The 16,896-nt window shown below is 32.2% G+C and overlaps 1 protein-coding gene across 3 annotated transcripts; it reads left to right on the forward strand.

Moving 5' to 3' along the window:
- Positions 1 to 1,814: 1,814 nt before the first annotated feature.
- Positions 1,815 to 15,635, forward strand: LOC120089804 (adenine deaminase). 3 transcript variants are annotated; one of them, XR_005485328.2, is made up of 8 exons: positions 1,858 to 2,017; positions 2,316 to 2,403; positions 2,500 to 2,552; positions 3,748 to 4,041; positions 4,221 to 4,326; positions 5,045 to 5,153; positions 11,001 to 11,070; positions 15,199 to 15,527. XR_005485328.2 is itself a non-coding variant. In XM_039047203.2 (7 exons), exons 1-7 carry the CDS (start codon positions 1,949 to 1,951, stop codon positions 15,278 to 15,280), a joined length of 801 nt encoding a protein of 266 aa, XP_038903131.1. In that variant the 5' UTR covers positions 1,815 to 1,948; the 3' UTR covers positions 15,281 to 15,635. The 3 variants fall into 3 exon arrangements, 2 of the variants coding, with proteins under 2 accessions (XP_038903131.1, XP_038903132.1); XM_039047203.2 differs by lacking the exon at positions 11,001 to 11,070 and having other exon boundaries at positions 1,815 to 2,017; positions 15,199 to 15,635; XM_039047204.2 differs by lacking the exons at positions 11,001 to 11,070; positions 15,199 to 15,527 and adding an exon at positions 8,193 to 8,691.
- The last annotated feature ends 1,261 nt before the right edge of the window (positions 15,636 to 16,896 follow it).

A 16,896-nucleotide genomic window follows, 5' to 3' on the forward strand; every position in this document is an offset into this window, starting at 1 on the left:
CATACTTTAATCATGTTATACTATCAATCTTTCATGCCCATAACCTTCATTTAACATGCTAGCATACATCTAATGCCTAGCCCATGGGCAGTTCTAGTAGTAAGATTACTTACCTTGATATTAGGTCGAACAAAAAGAAATTGAATCTTTATGAAATTCTTGAATCCTTAATCAAGCCTAAACATAAACTAAGCTTTAAAATTAATAGTTAAGGCCAAATTTCAAACACCCAACCCAAATATTATAAAATATTTTCAGATAACCTTACCTTGTAGTCCAATTCGAATTCACCTTCCAAACCTCCAATTTTAAGTCCAAATAATTAGCAAACCAAACTCTTCTTCATCTTGAATAAAATTTTTGAATCAACTCCCTAATCATAATTTGAAATTAGGCTTACATGATTAAAGCTTGAATCAGATACATACTTCACTACCAATGTCTCAAATAAATTATCCATATGTAGCTTCGTAAAAAAAAAAAAAATCACTTCCAAATGACTTTACCAAAATTTCTCAACAACCAAAATTAATCCACAAGAGGGTCATCAAAGCATAAAACTTACCAAAACTTGCTAAAACAAACTCCAACTTCACTGAACAACACCTCAATACCTTCATAAACTTGAATCCAAAGTTGAAACATAATGGGTATCAACCAATTGATGTCAAAAGTAAATGAGCATTCAAAAATCAACCGAAAACAAACCCAAATGGCAGAAATCTTACCGAAATCGATAGATCTAGTGACGGTAAAAGCGAACGATGCTTGAGCAGTGGTGGACGGAGGTCATGAAGAAGAAACTGACGCGGCGGGTTTGGGCGGCGTCGGACGGGCTCACGAACGTGAGGAAGAAAAGGGGGGTAGGGTTTGACTTTTTATAAAAAAACAATAATAAAAATAATAATAAAAAAACAAAAAAGGAAATAAATATAATTACGTTTAATTCATTTCCGTTTTATACTATTAAATTCCTTTCCATTTAAAAAAAAATTAATTCCTGCCATTAATTTCCAATTTGAATAATTTCACACCAACAATTAAATTCCCGCACAAGTTCAAAATTCCAAAAATGTCATCCAACTAATAAAAAATAAAGTTACTGAGATTACATTATTACTAAAAAATGTGCGGGGTGTTACAGTGGATAATTAAACTCACTGTTTTTATTCTTATAAGTGGTCGTTGAAGCTGGATACACGGAGGTGGTAGTTGAAGTATGTCGCCGGAGTTGCTTGTCCGAAGGTACTCATTGGAGTTAGTCGCTAGAGTTGTCGTCGGAGGTGGTTGGTGGAGCTCGGAATTCTTTGTTGAAGTTGGTTGTGCGAATGTGAAAGTCAGAATTGTTTTGTACCAAGGTGGTTGTCGGAATTGGTTGTTAGAGTCTCGTCGAAGGTGGTTGCCAGAACTTGGAGTTGGTCATCAAAGTTGGCAATTCGAAGGTGGTCATCGGAATATGTCATCGAAGTGTGGTAGTGGTAATAGTCAATGGAGACGGATGGATGAAACCATTAAAAATATTAGAGGGAGAGAGAATTGGAGAGAGTTAAGACGACTTGGGGTAGGTTGATAAAATAGCTAACTCAATTCTACTAACATTTAAAATTGATCGATAAAAATTGAGTTGGTAAAATATACCTACTCAACTCAATTCTCTTGAATGGATCGTCAAACACCACCTTGAGCATCACGAATTGCTCCGACATTAGGCCGTCACATAGCTAAAATAAAGCGGAAAGGGCATTATGGTCAGAAAACAAAAGCATGGGCCATCGTTGGCTGTCTTGCCAAATCGCGCCAATCAGAAGGGAGATAAAATAAAATAAAACAAAATTTATTTTAGAAAAAAAAAAAAAAACGCTCCCGATTTCGATGTAACGTTTTAACGTCTATATCTATAGCCCTGCTCTCCCTGGTTCTGTTCATTTGATTTTTCGATGGCTTTTTAATGGCCGAGGCCATAGCTCGGGACTCAATCTCTTCCACTTTCGCGACAATGGCTGTTAATCAATGTCAGGTAATGCTATTTTCATTAGTTTTAAGTCCACATTTTCAATGCCTCTTAGCAAATCACCAAAACCAAGTTTCAATTACCCCTTCTTCCTCTCGATTTCTTCTGGTAATTTTAGAGACTCCCAAAATTTTGGTTTCTCCGTTTGTGTTTTACAAATTTCTGTTGTCATGGAGTTTTTAGACACTCTCAGAAACGAGAACATGTAGAATCGTTCAAGCTTTGTGATTTTATGTTATATGTATACACATTTTGCTTTAGGTGTTGATTTGGTTAATGCATTCCCTCTTTCATCTTCTTTCAGACTGCAGCTGTGTCTAATGGAGTTCTCGTTCAAGAAAAATTAGCGAAAGTTTCTCGGCTTGAGGAATCGGAGCGTCATTGTTCCTTGGGTATTTTTCTTGATCACACTTTGTAAGTTCAGTAATCGGTAGTTTTTTAGATTTCCAGTTGCATGTTACTGATAATCAATTGTTATTTCCATTCAGAAATTTTGCCAAATCTCTTTGAGAAGGCTTCGTTCCCCTTCCAAAACTCTTCGGTAAGTTTGCTTTTTATGGTGTATCTGTTTTCCACTATATATTTTGTGTTTTCTCTCTCTATTAGTGGCAACAACTTGTTGGAGCTCAATTTTTTCTTCTTTTGGATATGGCATCCGAGAGCACTGATATGTGGAAGAAGAATATAACTAGGGCAAATGTAGCAATCACAGAATTTTATGAAAGTAGCCAAAAAGAAAATCTTTAATTAGAACAAAACTAGCAATTACTACACTTAGATTGAGTAAATCAGTTATTAGTTTATGACAAATGCTTGATTGTTTTACTTAATTGAGAATTTTGTTTGTTAATTATACACCAAATCACGGACTAGATAACTTCAACAAATTATTATCTATAATTATTATCTTCATTTTACCATATTGATTTGATTACCTTTTGGTTTTTTGTAAAGCTATGTTGATTGCTTTTGAAATAGTAAATTGTGGTGTATAATATTTATTAGTTTCATAATTTTTTCTTTAAAAAAACTATCCTTCTTTGAAACGCAAAACAAAATCAAACCTCTTATTTTTGTTGCCTTTGACCACAACCATCAGTGCTCAATCAGATTGATCTCCTATTCAAACATTATTGGCTTCACCCGCATTTTCGTGGGCAGTCTATTTCCATTGAATTATTTTAGGGTAATCGGGATAGTACTTTTAGGATTAATTATTAAGTGTATAGCAACATTTTTCAAAATTGTAAATATAATAAAATTCATTAGTGATAGACTCTATTACTGATACTCCTATTAATGATATGGTCTATCACTTATCGATTCCTCTTAGTAAATATTGTCTATCATTGATAGACTCTAAGAATTAAATCTAAATTTTGTTATATTTGCAAAACCTTTTGGATTGTGCTATGTTTGTCAATATTTTAGGTCTGATTGTTATATTTGCAATTACCTCTTTATTTTATTGTATCTGATAAACATATAAATCTCTTGGATTGTTCTTATCACACAAAAAATCTTGACTATGGAAAGAAAGTTCCTGTTCACTTGTGATTGTCCTTTTCTTTCTCCTATTGGTCCTTGAAAATACATGTCTCTGTGCATCTTTGTTATTATTTTTTCTCCCCAGACATTTACCTAAGTTGATGGTTCACACTGTACTATATTTTATTTTTAAAATAGTTATGTTATTTGTCTTGAGAGTTCTTTTCAAATAATATTTATTTGTTCAGGCCCGTGATTCCTCTGGCTTTTTAAGTACTGAGGAATTCGACAACAGTCCAGAGTGTGATCCACATTTAGCTTTCCTCAGCTTCCTGGAAGTTACCCATCAAACAAAAAGTAGGATGTCATTGGAAACTTCAGATGCCCGCTTGACTTGCCAGAACGTAATTGATATTCACGTGAATGGTGGAGATGCTTATTCCTCGTGCATAGTAAATATTGATATTGACAAGGACAAGCTCAGACCATCTAAATCCTGTGAAGGAAGTTCTGAAAGTATGAAAACTGAAAATACATTGATGGCAAGTGAACTCATCTATTTACACAAATTTTAGAGATGGCTTTTCCTTTTAAAAAAAAAATGAAGACCAAGAATAGATTCATGATCATAAAAATTTCAAAATCTATTCAAAATATGACCTTATTTACTTACTGAGGTGGTTTTTTTTTTCTTGTGATCTGTATTCTACATCTCTTACAGCGCATAGAGAAGGTACTGCAGAGACAGTCCAGTCTCAAAATGGGGGCGAAACTTGGGCAATATTTGTTGGACCATGGACTAATGTTACTGAAGTTCTCGTCTAAAGGTACGCAGACATTTGCTTGCTAGTGCTTGAGAAAACGAAACAACTTTCTATAGAAAATTCCAGCAACACGGTAATTCTTTTCTCTTTATTTTCTTGAAATGATCATGTTTGTTTGGCCAATTTCCATGTGTCTCAACTTATCCCAAGCGACAAGTGCCTAACTCAAGAACACCTAGGGGCTAGGTTCAAGAAAATCATAAAATATTTCATATTTTGATACATTGGACCGTTGCTTGAGGTCTAAACCTCAAGGATATCCGGGATTTATATTTTTCTTTTGTGATCTCTAAGCCTGTTCATTGAAGAAAAAGATGACATTTCTACTGAGATCATGATTTAATCCCCTCGTTTTGCAAGTCCGAATGCTCCATATATTGTTTACAAAAGTTATCCATTTTCATGCCTAAATGTAATCACGATCTTTGTTTTCCTCCACTAGAGATCTTTTCTTGTAAACAATTGCACGTCAGTGCTTTGAAGTTTTCTATTGTTAAATCATCATTGAATCCAAAAACTTAAGCATATGGATTATAGTAAATTTAATTTTTGAATTTGAAAATTTGCGGAAGAAATAAATGATATTAAAAAAGGATTAAACATAAGACATTATGTTTTAGGACCATGTTAGATTACTTCTGAACTCAAAGTCTTAAATGGGTTACAATAAATTTAATCTTTTATCAATACTTTAACATCTATTTCTTATGTGATTCAACAGAAAAATTAGGGACTGAAAGGGCTGACGATATGCCAAACAATAGGTGGAGAAAATATAAACGTGCTGCTTCATTTGATTCAAGAAAGATTGTTATTCTCTTCTCGGTATTGTAAGTACCAAATTCCAAATCTTGTTAATTTTTTTGCTTCCAGTCCGAGTACTGAGTAGAATTTTAGGCATTTAATAAGCATCTATATCAAAATGAAACAGTGCAATTTATCTTTAGAGAGTCCAATCCAACACACATGTGGCTTTTACTACTTTCCTATTTGCTATTGTTACTTTGCAATTTCTCATTTGAACATATCCTTTCAATAACTCCGTCAATTAATTCAAACCCCTGTTCTGTTAAGCTGACACTTTGAAGAAAAGGAGTTTTTTTTTTTTTTCCTTCCTCTCTCTCTCTTAAATAATATTGTGATTAGGAAAACCATTTAGGGAAATATAGTGGTTTTGAAACTATTTAGAAATCTAGGGTTGTTTTGGAGATTTCGAGGTGGGGATTTAGTTTAAAATATTTTGTCGAGGGTATCTGTCGAAAATGAAAGAAGAGATCGAGCGTTTAACCCTCGACCTGAGAAAAGGACGAGGGTTCAACTCTCAACTTGTCGAAAATTAAAGAAGAGATCGAGAGTTTGACCCTCGACCTAAAGGAAAATGAGAAGAGGACGAGGGTTCAACCCTCGACCTGTCGAAAACTAAAGAAAATCTGTAAGGGAAGATGAGAAAATTTGAAAGAGGTCGAGGGTTCAACCCTCAACCTCTGGAAAATTATAGAATAAACCCTCGACCTAAAGAAAATTAAATAATCGTTTAGTAATTATATACACGATCGCACACAATCGTTTAGTAAAATTACTATCCGATTGTTTAGTAATTCTTTATTAACGTAACAATAGGTGCAAACTTCCGGAAAGAACAAGTGAACGATGAACAACTTCTTTATTAGAAGATAAACGATTGTTTACAATCTCTCCACGATCGCTCAGTATGACTAAACGATCGCTTACTAAATCCTCTGTGATCGACCACAAACTCCTACACGATCGCTTAACTATCACTATTAAACGATCGCCTTCTCAGAACCTATACGATCGCATACCTTTTACTATTCGATCGTATACCAAATGCTACACGATCGTTGAGCTTTACTACACGATCGCTTAGTGGAAGTAGACGATTAGTGGCACGCTGCGATGACCTCTCCGCGACAGCGTCTTCCAAACTCCTAGTCTCGAGAACTCTCTTTCCTCACTACACGATCGCCCACAAACTTCTATACGATCGCTTAACTATTACAATTAGACGATTGCCTTCTCAAAACCTATACGATCGCGACACCTTTTACTATACGATCGTATACTAAATGCCACACGATCGCATAGTGGAAGTACACGATGAGGGCACGCTGCGATGGCCTCTCGAGAGCTCTCTTTCCTCACTACATGATCGCCCACAAACTCCTACACGATCGCTTACCTATTACAAATAGACGATAACCTTCTTAAAACCTATATGATCGCATACCTTTTACTATACGATCGTATACCAAATGCTACATGATCGCTAAGCTTTACTACACGATCGCATAGTGGAAGTACACGATGAGGACACGCTGCGATGGCCTCTCGAGAGCTCTCTTTCCTCACTACACGATCGTATACCAAATGCTACACGATCGCATAGCTAAAAATCTAAATCTCTGCAGCGCGCGTCAGAGTGATTTGAATCGTCTACCTCCTATAAAACGAATCCGAATCTCTGCAGCGCGTCAGCATCTCGTCCCATCCCACATTGCTTTCCCAATCCGTGAGGTCGAGTTTTGAAAACTCGATCATTTAGCTTATAACCCCACCGTCTCTTCTCATTTTCTCACACTGCTTTCGTTCCCTCACTCTCCTTACTGCCTTTGTTCCTCACTGCCTTTCAACCTTTAAGATCAGCCTCTCATTTTCTCCTCACTGCCTTCGTTTTCTCATTCTCACTGTCTTCAGCAAATCTTCTTCTTCTCTCACATTCGTCCATTAAATTGTGAGGTTTGTACCTTTTACTATACAAAATTTCATTTTTTTTAAAGAACTATACATTTTGTTTCTATTCTCATACTATTATATATTTTTTAATAATTTTTGTTGCTGTTTGGGAAAAAAGAACAAAAAAGGTAAATTAAATTTGTGAGTTTACTATTTATTTATTACTAGTTTATTATATTTAGTAGATCTATTATGTTAAATTTAATAATATTTACATATTGATGTTAGTAGTTCTTTCTCTATTAGTGTTAATCTTAGTAGTTGCTAGTAGTGTTAATTTTATGGTTGGGATGTTATACCAATATGTTAATCTTATTTATATTTTGTTTGTTTTTATTTATATTTAAGTATAGTTAGTAAGAAATATACTTAAATAAACTATAGTTTAAAATAGTTGATTTTCTTATAATATTTGAGTTTTCTAGTATTAACTTTGAAAATATAATTTAAAATAGTTTGAAAAAGTTTAATTTTATTTTATTCTTTATTTTGTATTAAATTTGAAAAAAAGAATTTTTAAAAAGTTTACCTCATTGTAATGATTAAAAAGTTGATGTTTATAGTTTAAAAACTTTAATATAAAATTATTATGATTTTTTGAAATATATTTCTTATGATATTTGATTTTTCTAGTATTAACTTTGAAAATATAGTTTAAAATAGTTTGAAAAAGTTTAATTTAATTTAATTTTTTTTATTTTGTATTAAATTTGAAAAAATAGTTTTAAAAAGTTTACCTCATTGTAATTTGAAAAGTTTAATTTGTTGTTATGTTTAAAAATAGTTATAAAAAGTTTAATTTATTGTTATGTTTAAAAAGTTGATGTTCATAAAACTTAAAAAGTTTAATATTTATAAATTAAAAAGTTTAATATTTTTAGTTTAATACAAAATTATTGTGATTTTTTAATATACTTCTTATAAAAAGTATAATACAAAATTATTGTGATTTTTTTAAAAAAATATAATATTTTTGGTTTAATATTTTTTTATCCACCAACTTCTTATATTTCCTATATATATTTCTTATTGTGATTTTTATTGTGGTTTGTTTTTGTTTAAATTTGATAATTAGTAGAACAATTAGTAATGTATTGTTTGTCTTTTTTTTTTAGAAAATGGCGGGCAAATGCTTGGGATTTTTGTTGTTTACAAATGGCAATATGATTGATGGTATTGATAGAGTTGACTATGACCAACCATCAAGTGGGATTTTTAGCATAAATGTGAATCGTGGAATTATATTTGAACAATTCATTGAAATGGTTGGGATGTCACTCAGTGTAGATATGCGGACAAATTAGATAAAAATAATATATAGGCATCATAACCTAGAACCATCAGGATCAATAAGGTTTATGTCATTCCTTATTTCGAATGCACAAGCTATGAACTTGATATTCTTAATCGCAATGTCACTGTCGAATTTAGTGCATTTGTATGTAAATGTAAATAGGATAGATGTGGATATAAACTTGAATACATCATTTAGCCTGAATGTATTGATCCTAATCCGGAGTCAGTTGCATCGCCATGTGATAATGAAGATATAGCGGCTAACAATCTGTATAGAGACTTTAGAACTGAAACAGATGATAAATTTGAATAGTTGAATTTTGGTGGTCGTGAACATTATTTATTTTCAGATACATACAACGATTTGGATATGAATGTACATGAATGTATTGGATAGCATTCGAGAACATGATTCAATTGTAGCCTCTGTGGATGTTGACAATACTCAATTGTATAAAGGGATAATTTGTCAAGACAAAAAAATGCTATAACATGCGGTTAAATGTTTTGCAATAAAATGTCACGCACCATATGAGGTTTTTGAATCAACACCGACGATTTGGATAATTCGGTACAAGAAGTTGGAGGAAGGTTGCAAGTGGAGACTTCGTGCAATAAAGAAAAAATTGCATGACTTGTTCGAGATCACTAAGTACGATAAGCAACATACATGTTTTTATTCAGAACTAGGTCAAAGTCTAATTGAATTCATCAATGATTGCACTAGAGTTATGTGATGTCGTAAGAGAAAAATCATCTATCAGTGTGGCACAACTGCAGGTCGACATCAAATCAAAGTTTGGATATCATTTCCATATTATAGGGTATGGGAGGGCAAAAGAAAATCGTTGGCTAAAGTGTTCGGTGATTGGGTTGAGTCTTACAAATTGTTACCCACGTGATTGTATATGGTTAAGCAGATCAATCCCGAAACACTTGTAGAGTGGATAGTGAAAGAAATGCTTATCGAAGACTATGTTATCATAACTTCTGTATTTTGGGTATTTGGTTTTTGTATAGAAGTTTTTAATAAATGTCGGTCGATAATTCAGATAGATGATACACACTTGTACGACAAATATAGAGAAAAATGGCTGATTGCTACATTAGTTGACTCGAACGACCATCTTCTTCCACTTACATTTGCCGTTGCTGATGAAGAGTTCACAGACTCATGGTGATGGTTTTTGAAACACTTGAGAGAAATTGTAACACACGAAGAAGTGTGTTTAATTTCAGATCGATAGGTTGATATAATCGCAGCACTGAACAATCTAGCAAATGGTTGGACGGGACCAAAATGTCATCTCGTTTCTGCTTACGACATATCGTCAGCAACTTTAATAAAAAGTACAGATTTAATTCATTGAAAAATTATACTTATCGTGCCGGGTGTCAGTTTCAAATTCGGAAGTTCAATAAAGCAATTGAAGATATCAAAGGAATAAATCGGAGCTGTCTGAGTTTTTTTTGACAACATTAGTTTAGAGCAATAGACTCAAACACATGATGGAGGATTCAGATATGGGTGGATGACGAAAAATCTATCAAAATGCATAAATAGAATCCTCAAAGGAGCTCGAATGTTGCCTATAAATGTTTTTGCTTAGATAACATTCTTCAAATGCGTGAATTATTTCGAGAAAAGAAGAGAAGAAATAAGAAATGCATTGGAGCGTCAAGATAAATACACTCGATAATATATATATTTATCTATTTATTTCAAGCATATTTTATAATATTAAGTGGAGTAAAAATTCAGGTACGCACACGAGAAAATAAATAAATGGGCGGTAAGATCTAGTAAACATGAAGTATAATCATACGATCAGTATGAAGATGTGTTTCATGTGAAGACCGGATGTCATAGTCTCAATGTTAAAGGAGGAAACGTTCAAATATTGAGGCTAAACAAGTCTGAGCGGTATTGTTCATGTAACTAGTGGCAAGCATTCGACATTCCATCACATTTTAACATGAACTACAAATACTTGAGGACTAATATAAATTGTCAACGTATGCTGAATGTTACTCTCCTTAATTTTAACCTATACCGCATGAAGATTACTGGATCATGCACCTTAATATGCCCGTCTTACATCCTGATCCATCGTTGTTAAAAAAATCTGGTAGACCGAAAAATTCACGTTATCACAACAAGATGGATTGGACAGAACTGGTCACTCGACAACGATGTGAATTTTGTAATCAGTTAGGCCATAATCGAAGGAAGTGTTCTTCGTTACTACTCCAGATAGTTAGGGATTGAAAAATAAATATTTTTTTTATTATATATTCATTTTATTGTATATTCATTTTTTTAGTATAATTTATTGTATATTTAATTATTTTATAATAATTTATTGTATATTTATTTTTTTTTATTGTAATTTATAAAGTTATACATTATTCTTTTAATTGAAAAATAAATACTTCTTTTATCATGTATATTTAATTAAGTGTAGACACTTTTATTGTATATTCAATTTTTTTATTGTAATATATAAAGTTATACATTATTCTTTTAATTAAATTGTACATTATTATTTTAATTAAGTTGTATATTATTTTTTTAATTGAGAAATAAATATATATTTTTTTCATTTAGATCATGGTTTTAAATCTAGGACTTGTTGATCTTGATGTTTTATACGACGAGATCATATTATTGGAGAAATATCTTACAGGCGTCGAGAGGTAATACTCCAGCGCACTATCCCACTCTACCCTCAAATACTACCGCTACTGCACACATCTGGATTCTATGGGGTTGTTAGATTGAGATTTATTTAGTTGGACTGACATCTGATCACAGCCTTGGTCGAGAGATGGAGGCTTGGGACGCATACATTTCATATGTCTGTTAGAGAGTGCACTATCACTCTACAAGATATAGAAGTATTGTTGGGGTTACCTGTTGACGGTGAGTTGGTCACTAGAGTGACGTACAATGACTGGTCATAAGTTTATCAACTGTACTTCGGTGTGACCCCACCTGTCGACAAAATTAAAGGATCGAGGTTAAGTTTGATATGGTTAGGAACATAATTTCGTGAGCTCACAGATGATGCAGACGAGGAAACCGTCATAAGATATGCGTGAGCATATATACTACAAATGATGAGTGGAAGTCTGTTTTCTGACAAATCAAGTCATTTTGTTTACTTGATGTTCTTGTCACTATCAACTAATCTCTATGATGCGGAGCGGTATTCGTAGGGTGAAGCATGTTTTGCATGATTGTATAGACAACTATGCAAAGCAACAAGACCTGAGATTCGAGAGATAGCTGGGCCTCTCATTAACATGTTGTAGCTGTGGAGCCATTGTTGGAAATTGCTTCCAAGCCCATAGTTGCAAAAGTATGAGAGACTTAGCTATCTTTCGAACATCAGGTCTTGTTGCTTTGCATAGTTGTCTATACAACCATGCCAAACATGCTCTACCTCACGAACACTGTCCCGCATCATAAAGGTTAGCTAATAGTGACAAGAACATCAAGTAAACAAAATGATTTGATTTGTCGGAAAACAGACTTTCACCCATCATTTGTAATAAAAATCACAATAAGAAATATATATAGGAAATATAAAAAGTTTGTGGTTAAAAGAATATTAAACTTTGTATTAAACTAAAAATATTAAACTTTTTTAAAAAATCACAATAATTTTGTATTATACTTTTTAATAAGAAGTATATTAAAAAATCACAATAATTTTGTATTAAACTAAAAATATTAAATTTTTTAATTTATAAACATAAACTTTTTAAGTTTTATGAACATCACTTTTTTAACATAACAATAAATTAAATTTTTTATGACTATTTTTAAACATAACAACAAATTAAACTTTTCAAATTATAATGAGGTAAAATTTTTAAAACTATTTTTTCAAATTTAATAAAAAATAAAAAATAAAATAAAATAAAAATTTTTAAAACTATTTTGAACTATATTTTCAAAGTTAATACTAGAAAAATTAAATATCATAAGAAATGTATTTAAAAAAATCATAATAATTTTGTATTAAACTAAAAATATTGAAGTTTTTAAACTATAAACATCAAATTTTTAAACATTACAATGAGGTAAATTTTTTAAAACTATTTTTTCAAATTTAATACAAAATAAAGAATAAAATAAAATTAAACTATTTCAAACTATTTTAAACTATATTTTCAAAATTATTACTAGAAAACTCAAATATCATAAGAAAATCAATTATTTTGAACTATAGTTTATTTAAGTATATTTCTTATAATAAACTATACTTAAATATAAACAAAAACAAACAAAATATAAATAAGATTAACATATTGATATAACATCCCAATCATAAAATTAACACTAATAACAAATACTAAGATTAACACTAATAGAGAAAGAACTACTAACATCAATATGTAAATATTATTGAATTCAACATGATAGATCTACTAAATATAATAAATAGTAAACTCACAAATTTAACTTACCTTTTTTGTTCTTTGTTTTCCAAACAGCAACAAAAACTATAAAAAAAATATAATAGTATGAGAACAGGAACAAAATGTATAGTTCTTTAAAAAAAACAAAATTTTGTATAGTAAAAGGTACAAATCTCATAATTTAATAGACGAATGTGGGAGAAGATGAAGATTTGCTGAAGGCAGTGAGAATGAGAGAATGAAGGCAGTGAGGAGAAAATGAGAGGCTGATCTTAAAGGTTGAAAGGCAGTGAGGAACGAAGGCAGTGAGGAGAGTGAGGGAACGAAAGTAGTGTGAGGAAATGAAAAGAGATGGTGGGGTTATAAGCTAAATGGTCGAGTTTTCAAAACTCGACCTCACAGGTTGGGAAAGCAGTGTGGGATGGCACGAGACGCTGACGCATTGCAGAGATTCAGATTCGTTTTAAAGGAGGTCGACGATTCAAATTACTCTGACACGCACTGTAGAGATTCGGATTCTTAGCTATGCGATCGTGTAACATTTGGTATACAATTGTGTAGTGAGAAAAGAGAGCTCTCGAGAGGCCATCGTAACGTGCCCTCATCGTGTACTTTCACTATGTGATCGAGTAGTAAAGCTTAGCGATCGTATAGCATTTGGTATACGATCGTATAATAAAAGGTATGCGATCGTATAGGTTTTGAGAAGGCCATCGTAGCGTGCCCTCATCGTGTACTTCCACTAGGCGATCGTGTAGTAAAGCTTAACGATCGGTGTAGCATTTCGTATACGATCGTATAGTAAAAGGTAGGCGATCGTATAGGTTTTGAGAAGGCGATTGTCTAATTGTAATAGCTAAGCGATCGTGTAGGAGTTTGTGGGCGATCGTGTAGTAGTGAAAGAGAGCTCTCGAGAGGCCATTGCAGCGTGCCCTCATCGTGTACTTCCACTATGCGATCGTGTAGTAAAGCTTAGCAATCGTATAGCATTTGGTATACGATCGTATAGGTTTTGAGAAAGCGATCGTCTAATTGTAATAGCTAAGCGATTGTGTAGAAGTTTGTGGGCGATTGTGTTGTGAGGAAAGAGAGCTCTCGAGAGTAGGAGTTCGGAAGACGCTGTCGCAGAGAGGCCATCGCAACGTGTTGTTCATCGTCTACTTCCACTAAGTGATCGTGTAGTAAAACTCAACAATCGTGTAGCATTTGGTATACGATTGTATAGTTAAAGGTATGCAATTGTATAGGTTCTGAGAAGGCTATCGTGTAATAGTAATAGTTAAGCAATCGTGTAAGAGTTTGTGGCTGATCGTAGAGGATTTAATAAGTGATCGTTTAGTCATACTGAGCGATTGTGGAGAGATTGTAAACGATCGTTTAACTTCTAATAAAGAAGTTGTTCATCGTTCACTTGTTCTTTCCGGAAGTTTACACCTATTGTTACGTTAATAAAGAATTACTAAACGATCGCATAGTAATTTTACTAAACGATTGTGTGCGATCGTGTATATAATTACTAAACGATTATTTAATTTCCTTTAGGTCGAGGGTTTTTTCTATAATTTTCTAGAGATCGAATGTTGAACCCTCGATCTCTTTCAAATTTTCTCATTTTCCCTTACAGATTTCTTTAGTTTTCGACAGGTCGAGGGTTGAACCCTCGTCCTCTTCTCAGTTTCCTTTAGGTCGAGAGTCAAACCCTCGATCTCTTATTTAATTTTCGACAGGTCGAGAGTTGAACCATCGTCCTCTTCTCAGGTCAAGGGTTAAACTCTCGTTTCTTTAATTTTCGACAGGTCGAAGGATGAACTCTCGACAAAATATTTTAAACTAAATCTCTGCCTCGAAATCTCCAAAATAACCATAGATTTCTAAATAGTTTTAAAACCACTATATTTCCCTAAATAGTTTTTCTAATCACAATATTAAAAAAAACTCCTCGAAGAAAGTGTCTTTAAATATTTAGAGTACTTTTAAATATTCTTAAATCTTTTGATAAGATGTGAAGATTGTTTTCTAGCACTTTTGGAATATTGTCCTTTTTCTTTTTCCTTTTCCTTTTTAAGAAAAGAAAGCTAATTTTGACATCAGCTAAGAATAGCAATGGTATTTCATACCTAAGAAACTAGTGAATGCTAGTGGATTTTTTAAATAAATAAAAAAAGAGAGAATTTTTACCTATAGATAAAATGTCAAACTATTTACGTAAAATAAACAATGATAGACAGACTTCTATCAGTTTCTATCATTGATAGACACCGATGGACTTCTATCAACTTTTATCAAAGAAGATCAAATCTTGCTATTTTATGTAAATAGTTTTCCTTATTTTTTTATTTTTAAAAATATCCCTAAAAAGAAATCTTTTTTTATTCATGTCTTTATTTATGATTACAGGTCAAGCTTGGGAACCTTGATATTGATATATTTAACTCTGAGAGTTAGGCAGCAAGGTGGGGATGGATCTGTTGCTATGTAACAGTTTTGCTCTCTGGTTTTGTATCACTTTTCTCCATTGCCTTTCTCTACACTCTTAAAATAGTCGGTAATTAGATTTTAATCTCTTTGTAGAACATATTTTTAGGCATGATTTGATTGTTATATTTGTACATAAATATCTGCCACTTTATGGCTGCCTTGGGAATTGAACACTAGTGATTAGTGAATTTGTGACATTCGGATGAACTTGGCGAACATCATTAAAATCCTTGATGGAAATTTTAGGAGATTTCAATTTTATAGGAATGTTTATAAAATTATTTTATGTAGGTGGACAATTATTAAAATTAAGAAATTTGTAAAAGTGTTTCCATTAATAAATAGGTGTTTGTATACTTGTATTAGAATCATTCACTTTCATATATTTTTAATTTTTTTATTGATATTTCTCCTTGATATAGAAACAAGTTTTGAAATGTCAATGTCAATGGAACGATCAAGTTCTAGATTTTATCGAAACATTAATGAAATTTTCAAAAAAAATTATGAAAATCGTGGAAATTGATAGAAATTATTTGAATGAGTCCATTTAATTATGATTTAATTAGACTGTAATCGCTTATTTTTAATAATCACATCAGCATTTGAGATAATATTTACGTGTAAATGTTAGAGAAGTGCTCATACCACTAGGAATTCTGAAAAAGAAAATATGAAAATTGTTTGAATCATTAAGTGAAATAATAGTGGCGACTTTTTCATTTTTTGTTCTTTTGATAAGAATAATGACAACATAAAAAACTAGGAAAAATCACTTTTTTTAGTTCTGAATTTTAAGCTATAGATTGATTTCGTCTCTCAATTTTTGAAATAGAACTTTGTTTGGAGTTAAGTAGGTGTCGTTAGTTCTACCTAACCCAAAACAAACAATATTTGTAAAGCTCGAACAACAATCTAAACTAATTCGTAGTTAAAGTGAGAGTAAGAGGTCGATCCATAGGAAAAAGGTTATTTAATCTTTTCCTTAACTAAACTTAACTATAAAAGCTATATAAAATAGGGTTTTTGATTAAGAGAAACATACTAAAAATCAAAAGACAAAGGATAATTGTAAACAAATTTAGAACAATCTTGCTTTTAATCCAAGTTAGACGTTCAATGCAATTCCTATCATTGAATTCTACAAATTTACTTCATAGTCGGATTAAGCTCTCACAACTACCTACTTAACTAGATTAAACTAGTCTCTACAAAGGCGGACAACTAACATTAACCTAGTCAAGTGAGTGTCTTAATCATTAATTAAGGTTGGATAACCCTAACCCTAATCAATCTACATGCTTCTACCTCTATTGGGCTCGATAGCGGCCATAGAAGAGAAAACACGCATTAAGTTCTAGGATTCAATTGCGCCGATTAATTGTCAAGATAGCTTACTCAATTAACTGATTTTCTTCAAGTCTAGTAATTAGTGCATCCTAGGATAGCCATTAAACACATAATTACTATTGTCTCTTGTAGATCTTGGCTAGACATTCAATCGAATACATTAAAAGCAACACATTCAATCATGAGTGTAACTAAACCAAGCATCTAGGCTAAACATGTTCAAAATATAGATCATTCAACATGCTTCAAGAATTAAAATCAGATTAA

This window comes from Benincasa hispida, chromosome 11 (genome assembly GCF_027475165.1).
Source record: "Benincasa hispida cultivar pf3 chromosome 11, pf3_genome.v1.1, whole genome shotgun sequence".
Taxonomy (NCBI): Eukaryota; Viridiplantae; Streptophyta; class Magnoliopsida; order Cucurbitales; family Cucurbitaceae; genus Benincasa; species Benincasa hispida.